Source organism: Vulpes lagopus, chromosome 3 (assembly GCF_018345385.1).
Source record: "Vulpes lagopus strain Blue_001 chromosome 3, ASM1834538v1, whole genome shotgun sequence".
Classification (NCBI taxonomy): Eukaryota; Metazoa; Chordata; class Mammalia; order Carnivora; family Canidae; genus Vulpes; species Vulpes lagopus.
The window spans coordinates 106,232,485-106,248,813 of NC_054826.1; the positions used below are offsets into that span (position 1 = coordinate 106,232,485).

The window sequence follows — 16,329 nt, forward strand, 5'->3', positions numbered from 1 at the left end:
TGTGTGTGTGTGTGTAGACGTGTGCATGCTGCTGTGTCTAAGGGCGTACCTTGGTTGTGGGTGATGTTGCTCACATGCCACCACTCCCATTCCTTTTCCAAACTCCTAGGGAAGCCAGGGCCCAATGCCTGGGTCCCAGTGGGGCGGAGCAGGAGGCCGCCTCCTCACAAGAAACTGGATCCCAGGACGTGCAGAGCAGCAGGGAGCAGGGCGGCCCCTTTGTCCCCCCCCCCCCCCATAATCCCCTCCCAGCCTTGACCCCTCCCTCCTAGCAACCAGGGTTTAAGGTAGAGTTTGGGGACTGTTGGGGACTAGGGTGTCATCTCAGTGTCCCCTTCCTTGCCTGTCCCTTGTTTCTGGAACTTCTGCACATGTGCCCCCCCACACACACACACACACACACACACACACACACACCCTAGGGTGTGACTCCTTCCCTCCTTGGGCGGCCTCAGCACTCAGCTCAGGTATAAAGCCACCTGAGGGGTGGGAGGACAGGTGCCCCAGAAGGATCCTGAGCCTGGAGAGAAGAAGGAGCCAAGGAGAGAGCATGAGCTATCAGCTAGGTGAGTGCGGGGGATGGAGTGCCAGAGCCTAGAGACCAGGAGGGGGGCTACTCACTAGGTTCTCTGGCCCTTCAAAATCCTGTGCCTGGCCATTTTTGAATGCTAGGAACCTCCAAATCCTTACACACAGAAGGTTTCATTCCTCATTCATTCATTCATTCATTCAAGAAGAATTACTGAGCACCTATTATGCACATTTGATACAGCAGTGAACAAACAGACAAAAATCTACGGCCTCATGGGGATTTCATTCTGCAGACAGACAATACACATCATCATCATAAGTAAGCAAATTACAGGACACCTGGGCAGCTCAGTCGGTTAAGCGTCTGCCTTCAGCTCAGGTCATGATCCCAGGGTCCTGGGATCAAGTCCCCCATCGGGGCTCAGTGGGGAGTCTGCTTCTCCCTGTCCCTCTGCCCCTCCCCACGGCTTGTGTCCTCTCTCTTTCTCTCCCCTGCCAAATAAATAAAATCTTTTTTAAAAGTAAGTGAATTATAGTGTCAGTGTGATAGAAGGTGAGTGGAACGAGCCAATTTTTGGAATGAATGAATGGGCCTTCACTGTCAGCCTTCTCTTAAGTTCTGAACTTAGGGAACTCAGAAATGTAGAAAGGGGAACAATGGAGGCCATCAGATTTGTCTCTCATCTCCATTGCTTCCTGCTGGTGACCTTAGGTAACCATCCCCCAGCCTTACGCTGGGAATATAATTGGCCCTGACCTGTAAGGGGACAATTCGCAGCCTTTACTCAAATTTAAAATGGGCATATCCCCACTTTCAAAAGTGCCCAAAGAATCTGTGATATGGCTGTTTACGGCAGCACTCAGTCACGCAAAAAATATTTATTAAGTTCTGTGCTAGGTGCTGGGGAACCAGCAACAAATGAATCACGGGAGGTCTCCTCTTTCCTGGAGCCAACATTCTAGGGGGAGAGACAGTAACAAACAAGCAGACAAATAAATAAATAAACAAAATAGCAAAAGTCTCTGAAGACTATAAATCAGGGAGGGGGAAGGGGTTTTTGATATATGGTCAGGACAGCTTATCTGAGTGGAGGCCTGAAGTACAAGAAGGGGCCAGCCTTGGGAAGGTCTGGGGTTGGTCCTGGCAGGGCCTGAGGAGGAATGGGATGGGAGGCCAGTCCAGTGGGGCCAGGCCTTTGTAGGCCACCAGAGGGCTTTGGTTTCCACACTTCCTCTGTGTGAGGTGGGAGCAGAGGGAGTGTTAGGGCACAGGAGGGATCTAGTTGTTGGGGGTTGGGCCGCAAAGGTGGAAGCAGAGACAGGGTGCAGGGAGGGTACTGCCTGTAACAGTCCAGGTGAGAGGGCTGGTGGCTGGGACTCAGGTGATGGCAATGGAAGGAGGGGGGAAGTGGGTAGATTCTGGATACAGCTTTTCAACTTTTACAACTTTTTATTAAAAAGAACAAACAGAAAAGGACACAACTTATAAAGTGTACAGTTCCATGAATTTTCACAAAGTGATCGTATCCGTGTCACGAGCACTCAGATCAAGAAACACAGAGCTGTGCTGGCTACCTTTTAAGGACAGAGCCGATGGGATTTACTGTGGGGTGAATGTGGAGAGCAAGAGAGAATGAGGCACCAAAGAGGACCCCAGGTTTTGAGCAACTGGAAGAATGGAAGCACCCTTGTGTGAGATGGGGATGACTGTGGGAGGAGTGTGGAAGGGGAATCCAGAGTTGAGTATTGGATATTTTGAGTTGAGATGCTTATTAATATCCAATAATGTCAAGCAGGAAGTTGAATAGATCGGGTCTGGAGTTCAGGGGAATGTCTGGGCTGGAAATAATCTACTTACAGGGTGATGCTGCCCCGACTTGAATACACCAAATCATTACAGGCCACAAGGACTGTGCCCATTTGAGGAGTTGTGACAAAGAATCAATGAATCAGCAGGCAGGCTGGGGGATTTGATATGACCTTTGATTCCCTCTGCCAGCCCCGCTCTGCCTGCTGACCCTGCTGCTGCCACCTCCCAGGCCGGGGGCCCCCATCTCCCCAGCTGAGCCCATCAGTCAAGCCTACAGCCTGGCCCTCTACATGCAGAAGAATACATCAACACTACTGCAGACTTATGTGAGTGACACGGCGCCAGCAGGGGTTGAGGGGAGAGGGACACTGCCCTCCTGGCCCAGCCCCAGGTAGGGGAAGCAGAGCAAAGCCAGGAGAAAGCTCTTCTCTGAGTTTGAGAGTACAGGAGCTCTGTCAACTAGAGACTCACTCAAACATTGTCACTGATGGCTGGTGACCTTGAGCTAGTCATTCCTTTTCTCTCTCCTCCTTCTCTCTCTCCGTCTCAGCTTCCTCATCTGCAAAATGGAATTGTGATCCTGCATTTGCTCATCTTTCAGGACTGTTACAAGATTCAAAGACAGCCTATGCGGAGAAAGACTTTACAGGGTTATGAGGACTTCCCCAACCACCTTGTGCCGGGTGCTTACTGGAGCCACATGCTGGCACTAAGCACTCATCCCTGTTATCTTGCTGACTCTTCAAACAGTTCTGAGAGATGGAATTAGAATCCAGTTGAGCAAACTGAGTCTTAGAGAGGGTGAATAATTTGCTCAAGGTCACACAGCTCATCACTGGCAGTGCCAGGATCTTAAACCAGGTCTGTGGCATTAGATGCCAATCCTCTCCCACCCCCCACACTGTCCAGAAGTTCAAACTAGCAGCCCAGGCTGAATCTGACCCACCCAATCTGTTTGGGCCATGAAATACTTGTTGAAATTATGAACATGACGGCCTGTCTACAACAGGCCCAGGGACCCTCCTGGCCTCATCCCATCTTAATTCTGCTTTCTTCCCCAAGTTACACAATCTGCTTGGCCCCTAGAAGCCCTGGGGTTTGTGATTCCTCTGCTGTACTATATTCCAGGACCATGTGAAGTTGCTAAATCTAGTTTCTAGTCCCATAGATGCCACCATTCCTTGGGTAGCTTTGGGCACCCTTTTGGGCACACCTGTGAAATAGGGACATGGGACCAGGTGGTCTATTCATTTGGGGATTTATCAGGATGCACCAAGATTCCATGGGTTTAGGTTTGTGGAAGCAAGAAGTTTAATGGAGAAGGCACTCAACTAAATTTAATAGTATTAAGAATTATTTATTAAAAATTATAATAAAATTAATAAACATAAATGACTAAATGCTATAAATAGAAAGGAACCATATAGACTATAACCACATTGTCAATTATCTAGAGTGAAAATAGTATATAATAAATAATATAATCATAGCATCATGATATTAATATATTATAAAGAGTGGCTTATCATGCCCTATTGTATGCCAAGTGCTGTGCTAAGTGCCTTATATATATTACTTCTTATCACTGGCACAATAATGCTGATGCATGGGAATTATGGAAGCTGTGATTCAAAGTTGTATAACTTGTACAGGAACCTGGAACCTAACAGAGGCCGGGCTCTGTGCTAGGAGATGGCCACCAATGCCCCCTGGGAAGATGCCAGTCTTATAGAAGACAGATGTGAAGTCAGGGGGAGCCCCAGGAATTAGTCTTGCATTCCTGTCTGTCTCTCTCATACAGCTCCAGTACCAGGGCAGCCCCTTCAGTGACCCTGGCTTCTCAGCACCTGAGCTTCAGCTCAGCAGCCTGCCTCCTGCCGCTGTCTCTTTCAAGATCTGGCATGCCCTGGATGACGAGGAGCGGCTGGGCCATGCCCAGGGGGCCTTCCTGGCCTTGACCCAGCACCTCCAGCTTGTGGGGGACGACCAGAGAGACCTGAACCCTGGCAGTCCTATCCTGCTGGCTCAGCTTGGGGCAGCAAGACTCAGGGCCCAAGGCCTGCTGGGCAACATGGCTGCCATCATGACTGCCCTGGGCCTGCCCATCCCCCCGGAAGAGGACACTCTTGGGGTTGTCCCCTTTGGGGCCTCAGCCTTTGAGAGGAAATGTCGAGGCTATGTAGTGACCCGGGAATACGGCCAGTGGACGGACAGAGCTGTGAGGGACTTGGCTCTGCTCAAAGCCAAATACCCTGGATAGAGGAGGCAGGACTTCCTGTCAGAGGCTGTAATACTTCTTTCCCAATTACTCTTTTTCTGGCTTGCTTCTTGGCTAGAAAGGAGACACGTCTTGTCTAGCAGACAGGGCATGTATATTTGGGAGCATTTCCTAGGAACCAGGCCTCATGTCTCTATTGCCCCGGCCTTTCCTGCCTAGGTCCTATGGCCTCCCATCCAGATCTGGGTGGGACTCTACAGATACCATTTTGTGGATTCTCAATCCAGTGGTCCTGGTTCTCCACATCTTGGGTGGAAAAAAAGTGCCTTTTTGAAGAGGCTTCACTTCCCACTCTACAGGGAGAGGACAGTTGGTCTTCTTCCTCTTCCTGTAAGTTTTTGGGAGGTCCAAGGGCTGCCTTCTTGTCTCTACCTCACTTCCTGTATGAAGCTATGGGCTTTCCAAGTAGAGAGGCCTCCCTTCTTGCTGGAGTTCATTGCCTCCCCTAGTCTACCTCCCTGACTACCGCCACTGTTCCAATTTTCATCTTGAGGGACTTCACTTCCTGATCAATGGAAGTCCAGTTGAAAAAACAAGGAGTGGTGTAGATGTTTCCTGCTCAGGACACATCTACTTCCTGTTCTAGAGTGACTGATATCCTTGTCCTGGGGGCATTTGTGAATCTCCTATTTATACTGTGGCTTTCGGGTATAGCAGGGGCATCAGCTGTGCCCCAAGGATCCTATTCTCCTCAAAAGTCTCCCCATTATCAACAACTATATATACTGGCAACTTTAGTGTTCTTTTTATTTTTAAACATTTTATTTACAAAAAATTAATTTATTCTCAGAAATAAAACTCTTTTAAGGTGTTGGTTTTCCTCTCCATAGACCTGGCTTGGGTGGGGAGGCACGGGAGGGGTAGGGATGGGGCAGAGGAGGGGAAGGGCATCCAAGGGGGAAGCAAGCAGGGCCCACCCAAGGGGCCCGGATGGATCGGGGAGCCAGGGTGCAACAGGCGGAGTGACGCTGCGGGCAAGTGGCTGAAATTTGTCTGGAGTAGCCCTCCAACCAGGGCTGGCAGGCAAGTCCCCAGCCAGCCTGCAAAGGCCAGAGCGAGGCACTGAGGGAAACAGAGCTGATGAGAGGTCCCCTCCTGGAGATGAGGCTGAGAGGTACGCCTGCTCACGTGGGGCCCAGGGAAGCCGTAGGATGGATAAAAGGGGAGACAAAGAGGCCCCCCCAGAGACGGGTAAAGGGGGAGTCAAAGAGAGGCGGAGGCAGGCCCAAGCGACGGGGAAGAGGAGGGGGAAAGCAAGAAAGCAAAGGGCTTAGAAGTCACAAACGCAAGTTGGTCCGATGGAGGAGACACGGAGCGCTTACAAAGCGAAGGGAGACGACAGAGACAGAGACAGAGAGACGGAGACGGCCGCCGAGCGGACAGCGAGCTCAGCCCCGCGCCCCGCGCTCAGGCCGGGCCCCCGGGCACCAGCTGGCCCAGGTCGCCCTCGGTTCGGCTCACCCACTCGCGGTAGAGGCCGCACACGCGGAGCCCCAGCACCTTGGCAGGGAAGACACCCGCGTCGGTGGCGGCGGCGGCGGCGGCGGCGACGGCGGGCTCGGGCCGGGGCCCCCGGGTCTCGGCGCCCAGCGCGGCCAGCACGGCCTCCACCGCCGCGCCCAGAGCCCGGGCCTGGCGCGCCGCGTCCTCCAGGCGCCGCAGCAGGCGCAGCGCGCGCGGATTCAGCTCAGCCTGGTGGCGCCGCACCACGTCCAGCAGCGGCGGCAGCGCGCTCAGCGCCCCCGCGTCCAGCTGCAGCCGCTCGGCCGCGGGCAGGCCCGCGTGGCCCGGAGCCGGGGCGCTGAGGCCCGCCACCGGCAGCCGCGGGGGCGAGAAGCCGGGCAGCCCGAAGGGGTCTCCCTGGTGCTGCACCTGCGGAGACACAGGCAGTCAGGGGGGAGCCCCCACGAGGAGCGACGGAACTCCTGCGCTCTCCGCTCCTCTATCTCTCTGGAGCCTCAGTTTCCCCGCTTTCAAATGACGCCTTCCTCCCAACACAGCTGTTGTGTTTGAGGTACTACAAAACAACCACAAAATAAGTGGGCTTTACACCAGTGCCTGTGTATCTTCATCTCTAAAATGGAGGTAACAGTCTGAACTTCATTAGGATAGTTAGGAGCATGTTGAAGTGGTTCAGGCAAATCCTGGCCCACCGGAAGTGCGCAACAAACGTTAGCGATTTTATTAATGCTATCTTACAGATCAGGGTGAAAATCCGGTCTCCCCCATTTGCTAGCTGTGCAGTTTCATACAAAACCATTTCCCTTCTCTGAGTCTCAGTCTTGTCATCTGTAAAATGGGGGATCAGATCCCCAGCCAGTCTTTCTATCAGGGATCTCCTGAGAATCACACAGATACTGCAGAAACTCGACCTGTTTCACTCTCTCCTCCCATCCGCTACCACCTCTGCACCTGCCTGGCACACAGTAGGGGCTCAATGAATAACTGATATATGAATGAACAAATTAAAGATGAAGGAGGTTGGTAATTTGTAAAAATCTACAACAATACCATTTATTCTTTGCTAACATCTTGTCTCTGGTTCAGGCATGCTTGCTGCTTTAAACACATTATTCTTAATCTTTCCAATAATGGGTATGGTGATTATGATGCCGCTGATTTTATAAATGAGGATACTGAAGCTGAAGAGGTAAATTGACTTGCCCTAGGTCATCCATCTAGGAAAGGACAGTGCTGGATTTTGAACCAAAGTTCATAGAACTATAAAGCTAGTTCTATTATCCCACTTTCATGATTGTTACATCATTATTTTTTCATTTTATCATTAGTACCCAACATCACAGCAAGTTAGCAGGTCTACAAGTCTATTTGACTCAAAACCACACCCTTATTCCATTACACCAGAGTAACTGATGGAAATACTCTCCTCTCTTGGGCAGGGCCCTATGCCGGACCAAAGCTATTGACAGATCCTCCTCCTCTGTAAAAGTCCCCTCTTGGGCTGGAACTTTTGCTCCAGATTGAAACTCCTTCTTGGTCTCTCTGCATATCATAGGTAGAAGAGTTCACAACTCATCTTGTTAAACTGTCTCCTTTTATAGTTGGGGAGACCAAGGCCCATGGAGGGGAGGTGACAAGATCATAGAGAGCCTGGAACCTAGGTTTCCTGACTCCCAGACCAGAATTCTCTTCACTCTCTCAGCTTCTGCCTTAAGGCACTGTGGGGGGAACCTCCAAGCTGAGACAGAGAGAGGGGCATTTGGAGCACAGAGAGGGTCCTCCAGTTTGCTGTATGGCCAGGAGCCCCAATTTCTGCATCTGGGAAATGAGGTTGGAGAAATGGGTGGTCAGGAACCTCTGTGATCTGTACTTCCCCATTCCTCAGGCCCCTGGTACCCTCGTCCCCATTCCCACTCACATATTCCTGGAGCAGCTGCTCAGCATATTTGGTGAGGAGGCGGGCGAGGCTGTGTGTCTGATGGATCTTGGCCTCCAAGTGGGGAAGGGGTGAGATGGAAGAGTCAGCCTGTGGATCTTCTGGTGGTGAAAAGGGGGATGAATGAGGGCAGCCCAAACCCCTGCTCCTTGACTATTTCTTCCAGGCTAGCTCTTCCTTCCTGAATCCAGAAGTTCTGCTCTGAATTCTCCAACTTTTAAGCCAGGCAGCCTCTGTCCCATTTCAAGTGATGGTAAATGAGACCAACATTTACCAAACCGGACATTTGCCAAACAGTTGTCCTGCCTGATATGTATACTCCAAATCACTGCTGAAATCCTATTAAAGCCAAATTCAAATATTGCCTTCTCAGTGTGGCCTCCAGATTCACCCCTCCCCTAAATTAACTTTTTCCTTTTACTTAAGGCCATTTGTTCACACTCCCAAGGTAGTTTTTTTCTTTAATTGCTCTTTTATCTGGGTGCATCTGCTTCAGCCTGGGAGCCCTTTGAGGTAACGTTTCACATATCTCCATACCTCACTGATTGTTGGTGAAATTTACCATCACTGAGGCACAGAACTTCAAATCAGAATGCTCCTTTAAGCCCATCCTACAGATTGGGAGACTGAAGTCCCATTTTCTCCCGGATGGACCGTCTGTGCAAGACGCTGGGCTGGGCACCTGCAGCATCAATGACTAGCCTTTCTTAGCGCAAGCTAGGGGGTGGAGCCCCGGAAGGATGACTACATTTTCCGAGATGCCCAGCGCGTGTGCCCAAGGCATACTGGGGAATGTAGTCCCGGCCCAGCAACTCCCGCCCCGCCCCCGTCCTTCCCCCACCCCCGTCCCCCGCCCCCAGTCCCCGCGCTTGAGTTTCCCACCGCTTGCTCTATTCTTAATAGCCTCGACTTTCGTCTCCTGTTGTCACTCACTAGCTCCTGTGGCCCATAGACTTCCTTCCCTAACTCTATCCTTCCTCTGGTCCCCAGTTGGATTCTTTCTCAATACTCAGAGGATTCAGGCGTCCAGCCCCAGCTGCGACCCCAGTCCTCTCTCTCAGGGTGTACTCGAACCTGTGATCTAAACCCTGAGCCCAAGTCCCTGAAGTCACAGCCCAGGCCTCTGCTAAACTCTGGCGCTTGTCCTATCCCATAGCTCACCGGCTCGTTACCTGACACCAGGGCCCTGCTCTCCCCAGCTCGGGCCGCTCCCTTCCCGGACCCGGGGGTGGCGGGGACCCAGACCCCAGCTTCCAGCCCCTCTGACCCCTGCTCCCCTCGGGCACTCGGCAACCCGCCCTTCAGCCCCTTACCCAGACTTCCCTCCCTCCGGCTCATGCTGGCCCCAGGCTGCTCCCGGTTGCCTCCACGCCCCCCTTCCGAAGGGGGAGATGGGGAAAGGGGTAGGGGCGTGGCCCGGGCGCAGCCAATCAGGGCTCAGACCCCAAACAATCCCCCCCCCCCCCCGCCACCGCCCGCCCCAGGCAGGATTCCTTGGCTCTGAGCTCAGCTCCTTGCGTGCGCTGGCCAGTCAGGAAAGGGGCCGGCGGGGGGTTGGCAGGTTGTCTGCGTAGTGGGCTCAAAACCTTGAGGTTGCGTGTGCTGGGGCCTGGGTGGCAGCCCTGTACCGGCGAGAGGAGGCGGCTCAGGCTCTGACCTGAGGCAAGGCTTAGTGACCGAGCTTCTTTTTGGAGAAAGCAGGCAGGGGGTGGGGGTAGGGGTGGAGGTGGGGGGAGAGGGCTTGATAAGAGAGGGTGGAGCTGGCAAGACTGGAATGTGCTGGTCCTCCCTTCTGTCTAGGGGGAAGCTGGGTTCGAGAGAGGTTACGTCGAGGAGGGCCGTCAGGCTTGGGCCACACCTGCCCAGACATATACCTCCTGGCCTATCTTAGATACTTTCTGCTCGCCCTCTCTTGTCACACTTAAAAGGGAAAGAGATACATCAGCTCACTTCACTTTACCAGGAGCAGTTAAGAGAACCCTCTGACAGCCACATCTACTGCATATAGACCTTCATTCTCACCCAGGAACAAACTTCAGAGACAGGTACAGGGGGTCACACTGACATGTCAACCCCTGTCCTGGTGCAGATAACTGATGAAAGGTCTGTGCACACTTAAACGCATAAATGGCTCCCAAGCACTTACTTGTCCTGGGCTCTGGGACCCAGAGATGATCCATACGTGGTCTCTGGCCCCCTTAGGGGCCCACAGTCTTATGGAGGCAACCATAAACAACAGCAGGGAATGGGGTTTATGAGTGAAGGGACTGGGAAGGAGGCGTGTGACCATGAGCAGACAATTGCCAGAATAAAAGAAGATATTAACTAGAGGAAGTGGGTGCAACTGAAGCCAGACTGTTGGTAGAGGCCACAATCACACAGTCATTAACAGTGAATATTTATTGGGCATTTACTATGTGCGTGGCATTGCTCCAGGAATTGCATTACATATTAACTTACTCTCATGTTACAGTTGAGGGAATAAAGATAAATGAGTTGTCCAAGGTCACTGGACATGAAGAGCTGGGATTTTCCCAGGAGCAGTTAGGCTTTAGAAATTTGGTCATAATCACCCTCCTATACCTTAATCCCTCTGGACATAATCACACCAAAACACACAGAGACAAGAGCCACACACCCTTGAACCACACACATAGAGCAACACACTGGCAAACAGATTCAAATAAAATCAACCAAAACACACGCATTTTAAGTAAACTTTTAATTGAAGCATATAATATACATAGGGAAAAGTGTACAGTTCGGTGAATATTCAGAGTAAATGTACTGGTGGTGGTGGGTGGGGATCAGCACCAGATTACCAGATTAAGAAACTGAATGTGACCAGTCCAAGAGCTCCCTTTTGGCCTCTCCCAAGGGTGACCACTATCCTGAGTTCTCACACCACAAATTAGTTTTGTTTTGAATTTCATATAAAAGGAATCATATAATGAGTACTGTTGTATCTGATTTCTTTCACGAGACTTGTCCCTGTTGTCTGTGTAGCAGGATATCACTCTCTGCTGTGTCCACTGTGCGAACAGGCTACAATTCATTTTCCACTCTACTCCTGATGGGCTGTTTCCAATTTGAGGCCGTTCTCTACGGTGCTATGAAGATTCCAGTACACATCACTTGGTGCTCACACCTACGCATTTCTCTCAAATGTCAATGACCTAGGAGTAGCATTGCTGGATCGTGTAAGTTCAGCTTCTCTAGAAAACTGCCAGTTTGGGCAGCCCCGGTGGCACAGCGGTTTAGCGCCGCCTGCAGCCTAGGGCGTGATCCTGAAGACCCTAGATTGAGTCCCACCTCAGGCTCTCTGCATGGTGCCTGCTTGTCTCTCTGCCTCTCTCTTTCTCTCTCTGTGTCTCTATGAATGAATAAATAAGTAATTTTTAAAAAACCTGCCAGTTTTCCAAAGCATCTCTATCCATTTTCACTACCCCAGGAACATGAGAGGTCTGGTTGCTCTACTCCTTTGTCTACACTTGATATGGTCTGTCGTTCTCATTTTAGCCATTCTGGTGGGTGGAGACCTACTCATATTTGCAGCATCTGGCCAGTAATGGGCACTCTGAATAGACTGCTGAATGAATGGCTGAGGAAGAGCTGGACAGTGCGGGAGCGACAGCCAGAGGAGGCTGGACACACGCTCTGCACGCAGCACGAGGGCCACCCCCGCGCCACAGACGCTCGCCGTGATAGTGACCCTCTCGCGCCCCCTCCTCGTCCCCGCGCCCACGTGGTCTGAACGCACCTCCCCGGCCCGGCGGCGCGCGCCCTGGCGCCAAGCTGTCCCCAACCCTCCCTCTTGGCGGCGGGTAGGGGGCGCTGCGCGTCGGGGCGCCCCGAGGGGGCGGGCCCGGTCGGGGCGGGGCCGGCCGGCTTCCAGGCCTGGGCTTTGGCCGCCCGCACCGCCCGGCCGCTCCGGGGACGGGCCGGGGCGGGGCGCGGCAGCAGGAAACGGGGCGGGGACTCGCGGAGGCGTTGGGGAGCGAGGGAGGGCGCGGCCAACTCCCGGAGGGACGGCAGGCCGAGAGAGCGGCGCCCGGGTCTGGCGCCGAGCCTGAGCCCGCCGGACGGGAGGCGGCCCAGCCGCGGGCTCGGCCTCCGCCCCAGTCCCGCCAGCATGGCCGGCCGGACCGTGCGGGCCGAGACCCGGAGCCGGGCCAAAGATGACATCAAGAAGGTGATGGCGACCATCGAGAAGGTCCGGAGATGGTGAGCGCTGCCCGGGGGCCAGGGATGGGACCCGGCGGGACCACTCCTCCCCCAAATGCGTCTAACCTCCCCTTCGCCGGCCATGGCCGCAAGGTGTTAGGTGTGCCCCCCGGAGCTACAGGGCTCTGTCCCCCTTCTGGCTACACCCTAGGGTCTACAAAGCGTGTTCCCAAGCCGTACCCTCATTTATGCCCCGCCCCCTTAAGCTTTGACACTCCTCCCTCAAGTATGTCCATGATCTTCATTGCTATGGTCCCCAGCTAGGCCCTTAGCCTTGCTCCCTTGTATACCCCAGGGGTCTGCAGAGCCATGGCCCCAAACCGTGCTCTCTCCTTAGAGGCACCCCTGTTTATGGCCTGGGGTCTGCAGGACTCTCTTTCTCCTTCTAACCATATGCCCCATTAGCGAAACCGCAGCACCCCCAAGTCTACAAGGTCTCCCCAGATGTGTTCAGCTCCTGGGGGGGGGCTCTCTCCTCAGAATTCTGACCCAGCCCCCCCTCCCACAGGGAGAAGCGCTGGGTGACTGTGGGCGACACTTCCCTTCGTATCTTCAAGTGGGTGCCAGTGGTGGACCCCCAGGAGGAGGTGAGCAAACTCCCCCACTGTGCACCCTCAGGCAAGCCCCTTCCAATCCCAGCCTCCACCTCCAGTCCTGCTCTGAGACCTCAAATGCAGCAGCCAAGACAGATGTTAACAATTATTAGCAACTCCACCCCCTTCTCCCTTTTTCCTGGTTCAGACCCCTGAGTTCAAGCCCTAACCCACTGTGCCAGCCTCCTGCAGGGCCTTTTGCTGCTCTGTGCCTCAGTTTCCTTATTTGGACAGTGGGGGCTTTGCAAGCACTAACTGGAAAGCTGGAGCTGACCCTTATCCCTCTAACCCCCAGGAACGACGGAGGGCAGGTGGCGGGACAGAGAGATCCCGAGGCCGGGAGCGGCGGGGCAGGGGCACCAGTCCCCGAGGGGCTGGTCCCCTCATCCTGCTGGATCTCAATGGTATGTAGGGATCCTGGGATTTGGGGGGGTGTTGTGGGATGGGGAATTGAGGGAGCAGATTGGGGCTCTCAGGCCCAATGCTCTCGGCTTTTGCTCCCACAGATGAAAACAGTAACCAGAGTTTCCATTCGGAAGGCTCCCTGCAAAAGGGCACCGAGCCCAGCCCTGGGGGTACCCCCCAGCCCAGCCGCCCTGTGTCACCTGCTGGACCACCAGAAGGGGTCCCAGAGGATGCTCAGCCCCCACGGCTGGGCCAAGAGAGAGGTAGGACCAGGTGCCTCCCTGCAGCCCTCTCTTCTGAGTCGGCTGGTGGCTGAGTTGGAGCCATCAGCTTACCCCTACCTACACCTGCTCCCCTCCTTGTTATCCCCTTCCAGAGGCTTTCCCTGACTCCTGCAGAAAGTCACCATCCTACCTCCAGTAGCTAACTGTCTCATTCATCCGTCTTCTTTGGGTCTTTTTTTTTTCCCTTTGGGTCTTTATGTAATTAATCACTGTCTGAGATTTTCATGTAAATTTTATTTTTTACTACTCAAATTTCTTCCCCCATTCCCACCTCATGTTGGCTTCCTGAACTTTGGGCCCATGTTGCTCCTATCCATTACTAGATCCTCAGAACAATGTGGGACACATAGAATGTACTCAATATTTGTTAAGGAATGAATAATAGTGATATTCCTGAGGGTGATTAATAAGTGAAAATGATAGCTAAGACTTATTGAGCTCTGACTGTGTGCCAGATACCATTCTAAGCACTGAACATGTTTGATTTCATTTAATCCTCACTATAACCCTATGAAAGTTATAATCCCCACATGTGGATGAGAAGCTGAAACCCAGAGAAGTCTCCCAAGCTCACATAGCCAATGAGCCAGCATCTTGGGCATAATTTTGCCTTAGCTCCTCTTTCTTCCATATAGTCAATCCCCTGTCTGGTCGGAACCACCTTGCAAATGTGTCTCCCTTCCTATAAGAGCCATCTCTTACCTGTGCCTGGCTCCAGCCTCCTTGTGGGTCTCCTCTTCCCTAGTCACCTCTACACAGCTGCCAGAGCAACTTTTTCTAAAGCATAGATATGGCAGGCTCATTTTCCTGCTTCAAAGCCTTCAATGGCTCCTATGGCCTTTGACTCCTCCACTTGGCACTCTCGGCCCTTCGTGAACTATCCCTGCTGGTCTCATTGTTCCTTTCCAGGAATACCATGACTTGGGCCTATGGGCTGTGTTTATGTTGTACCGTGCACTTGGGTACCTTTACTAATACAAAAACAACAGGCATTTATTGAGCGCTTTCTATGTGCTAGACACTGTACTAAGGGCTTTACCTGTATTATCTCATTGCATCCTTACCACAGTCTCATGTGGTAATTACTATCATTATCCCCACTTTGCAGGTGGGGAAACTAAGTCCAGAGGAATTAAGTCACTTGCCCAAGGTCAGGATTTGAACCGGAGGAATTCAACCTCAGAATCTGTCCTCACTAAACATATAGTCTGTCTGCCTAAAATGTGCTCCATCTCCCCATTTGTCTACCCGATCAGATCCTACTCACCCATCAAGATCCCACTTAAATGTCCTTGCTGTGTCTTCCTCTGGTCAATAGCAAGGTTCCCAGCTCACTCCTTGGAGTCCCCAACCAGGGTCTGTGCTGTGGCACGGAGGAGCCACTCAGGGAATTCTGTTAACTTGATGTTCCAGATCCTGGGGGCATCACTGCAGGCAGCACGGATGAACCCCCAATGCTGACCAAGGAGGAGCCTGTTCCAGAATTGCTGGAGGCTGAGGTGAGAGAGGCCAGATGGCTGGGCCCCCTGGGTCTCAGAGGCAGTGGGGAGCTCTGGGGCAGCTGAAAGCTTGGGGGCTGCACTCCTGAGGTCCAGGCAGGAAATATAGACCTCAGACACAGCTCAAAGTCTCAGAGGCTGGGTTCTTGGGTCTGAAAAGGAAAGGGTGTTTTAAGACAAAGTCCTGTGGGCTGGATCGGGGCTGATTTAAGACCATTAAAAGCCTGAAAAGATTGTGGTGCTCCTCCAAGTATTTTATTTTTATTTTATTTATTTTAGTCCTAAACTATAAAATTAGCTTAAGAGAGTCCCCCACAAACTTCTGACTTTTCCCCCAAGGACTCCCTTGAGGCATTTTCCAGAAATACCAAGTATCAGTCTCTTTCCCCAAAACAGTGTTGTTATTTCCGGTGCCCTATTCATCTGCTTCCTGGGTCCCTAGCCCTGGGCTAGACTCCTAGGTGCAGAAGGGAAGTGGAGTGGAGGCTTGGAGAAGGCAGAGGCTAGGAGGCTGCACTCCTGGGTTTGGGTGGAGCTCACGCCTGTCCGCCCTTCCTCTCCAGGCCCCCGAAGCTTACCCCGTCTTTGAGCCAGTGCCACCTGTCCCTGAGGCAGCCCAGGGTGACACAGAGGACTCGGAGGGCGCCCCCCCACTCAAGCGCATCTGCCCAAATGCCCCTGACCCCTGAGAAGCCGGCCTGCCTGTCCTGTTGCCCCAAGGGCCCCTTTGGCTTTTTACAAATAAAGACCCTTTTGTAATTTTGTGTCATGTCATTTCCCCCTCAGGGCTGGGGAGGGTCTTTGGAGACAGTTTTGTCTCATGCTCCATTACTCAGATGGAGTCACTGAGGCTCTAAGGGGACTTTTCTGTAATCATACCATGAGTCAGACATAGAATGGGAGCTTGAGCCCAGGACCCTGCCTCTCCAGAACTCCCTCCACCCTGCCCTGTCCCCTTACCTTTGACCCTTCCTGACCTTCAGCCCTCCTCCTCTAGGAAACCCAGGACCCGTCTTCTTCCTGTTCAGCCCTCCCCTGGGCTCAGCAATTACCAAAGCTCTGGGAAGCTGGCCCATGATTCCTGTTCATACACAGGAACACAGAGGCCCAGAGGGACTTTGGGGTCTCAGATGACCCAACCCATTCCATGTCCTCAAGAAGCCACAACATTGTAACCCTGCCCCCACCTCCGTTTACCCATTACTCCACTGGAACCCCTCCTCACACTTACTTGTCCTCACCTCAATCACCACCTCCTCCAGGAAGTCTTCCTTGACCCCTGGCTCAATCAGTTTCCTTTCTTTGGGG

At 52.9% G+C, this 16,329-nt stretch overlaps 3 protein-coding genes across 4 annotated transcripts; 2 read left to right on the forward strand and 1 right to left on the reverse strand.

Annotated features, from left to right (window-relative positions):
* The first annotated feature begins 550 nt into the window (after positions 1-550).
* LOC121487075 (cardiotrophin-2-like) lies at positions 551-4,601 on the forward strand. The gene is made up of 3 exons (XM_041748523.1): positions 551-566; positions 2,531-2,667; positions 4,074-4,601. Exons 1-3 carry the CDS (start codon positions 551-553, stop codon positions 4,599-4,601), a joined length of 681 nt encoding a protein of 226 aa, XP_041604457.1.
* A 741-nt stretch (positions 4,602-5,342) lies between these two features.
* Positions 5,343-9,464, reverse strand: LOC121488270 (cardiotrophin-1-like). The gene is made up of 3 exons (XM_041750718.1): positions 9,330-9,464; positions 7,999-8,117; positions 5,343-6,491 (listed from the first exon to the last, which is right to left on the reverse strand). Exons 1-3 carry the CDS (start codon positions 9,352-9,354, stop codon positions 6,027-6,029), a joined length of 609 nt encoding a protein of 202 aa, XP_041606652.1. The 5' UTR covers positions 9,355-9,464; the 3' UTR covers positions 5,343-6,026.
* A 2,460-nt stretch (positions 9,465-11,924) lies between these two features.
* Positions 11,925-15,780, forward strand: BCL7C (BAF chromatin remodeling complex subunit BCL7C). 2 transcript variants are annotated; one of them, XM_041749553.1, is made up of 6 exons: positions 11,925-12,240; positions 12,749-12,827; positions 13,129-13,237; positions 13,373-13,501; positions 14,936-15,021; positions 15,585-15,780. In XM_041749553.1, the coding sequence occupies exons 1-6, from the start codon at positions 12,149-12,151 to the stop codon at positions 15,708-15,710; spliced, it is 621 nt and encodes a 206-aa protein (XP_041605487.1). In that variant the 5' UTR covers positions 11,925-12,148; the 3' UTR covers positions 15,711-15,780. The 2 variants fall into 2 exon arrangements, with proteins under 2 accessions (XP_041605487.1, XP_041605486.1); XM_041749552.1 differs by having other exon boundaries at positions 11,940-12,240; positions 13,340-13,501.
* Positions 15,781-16,329: the final 549 nt, after the last annotated feature.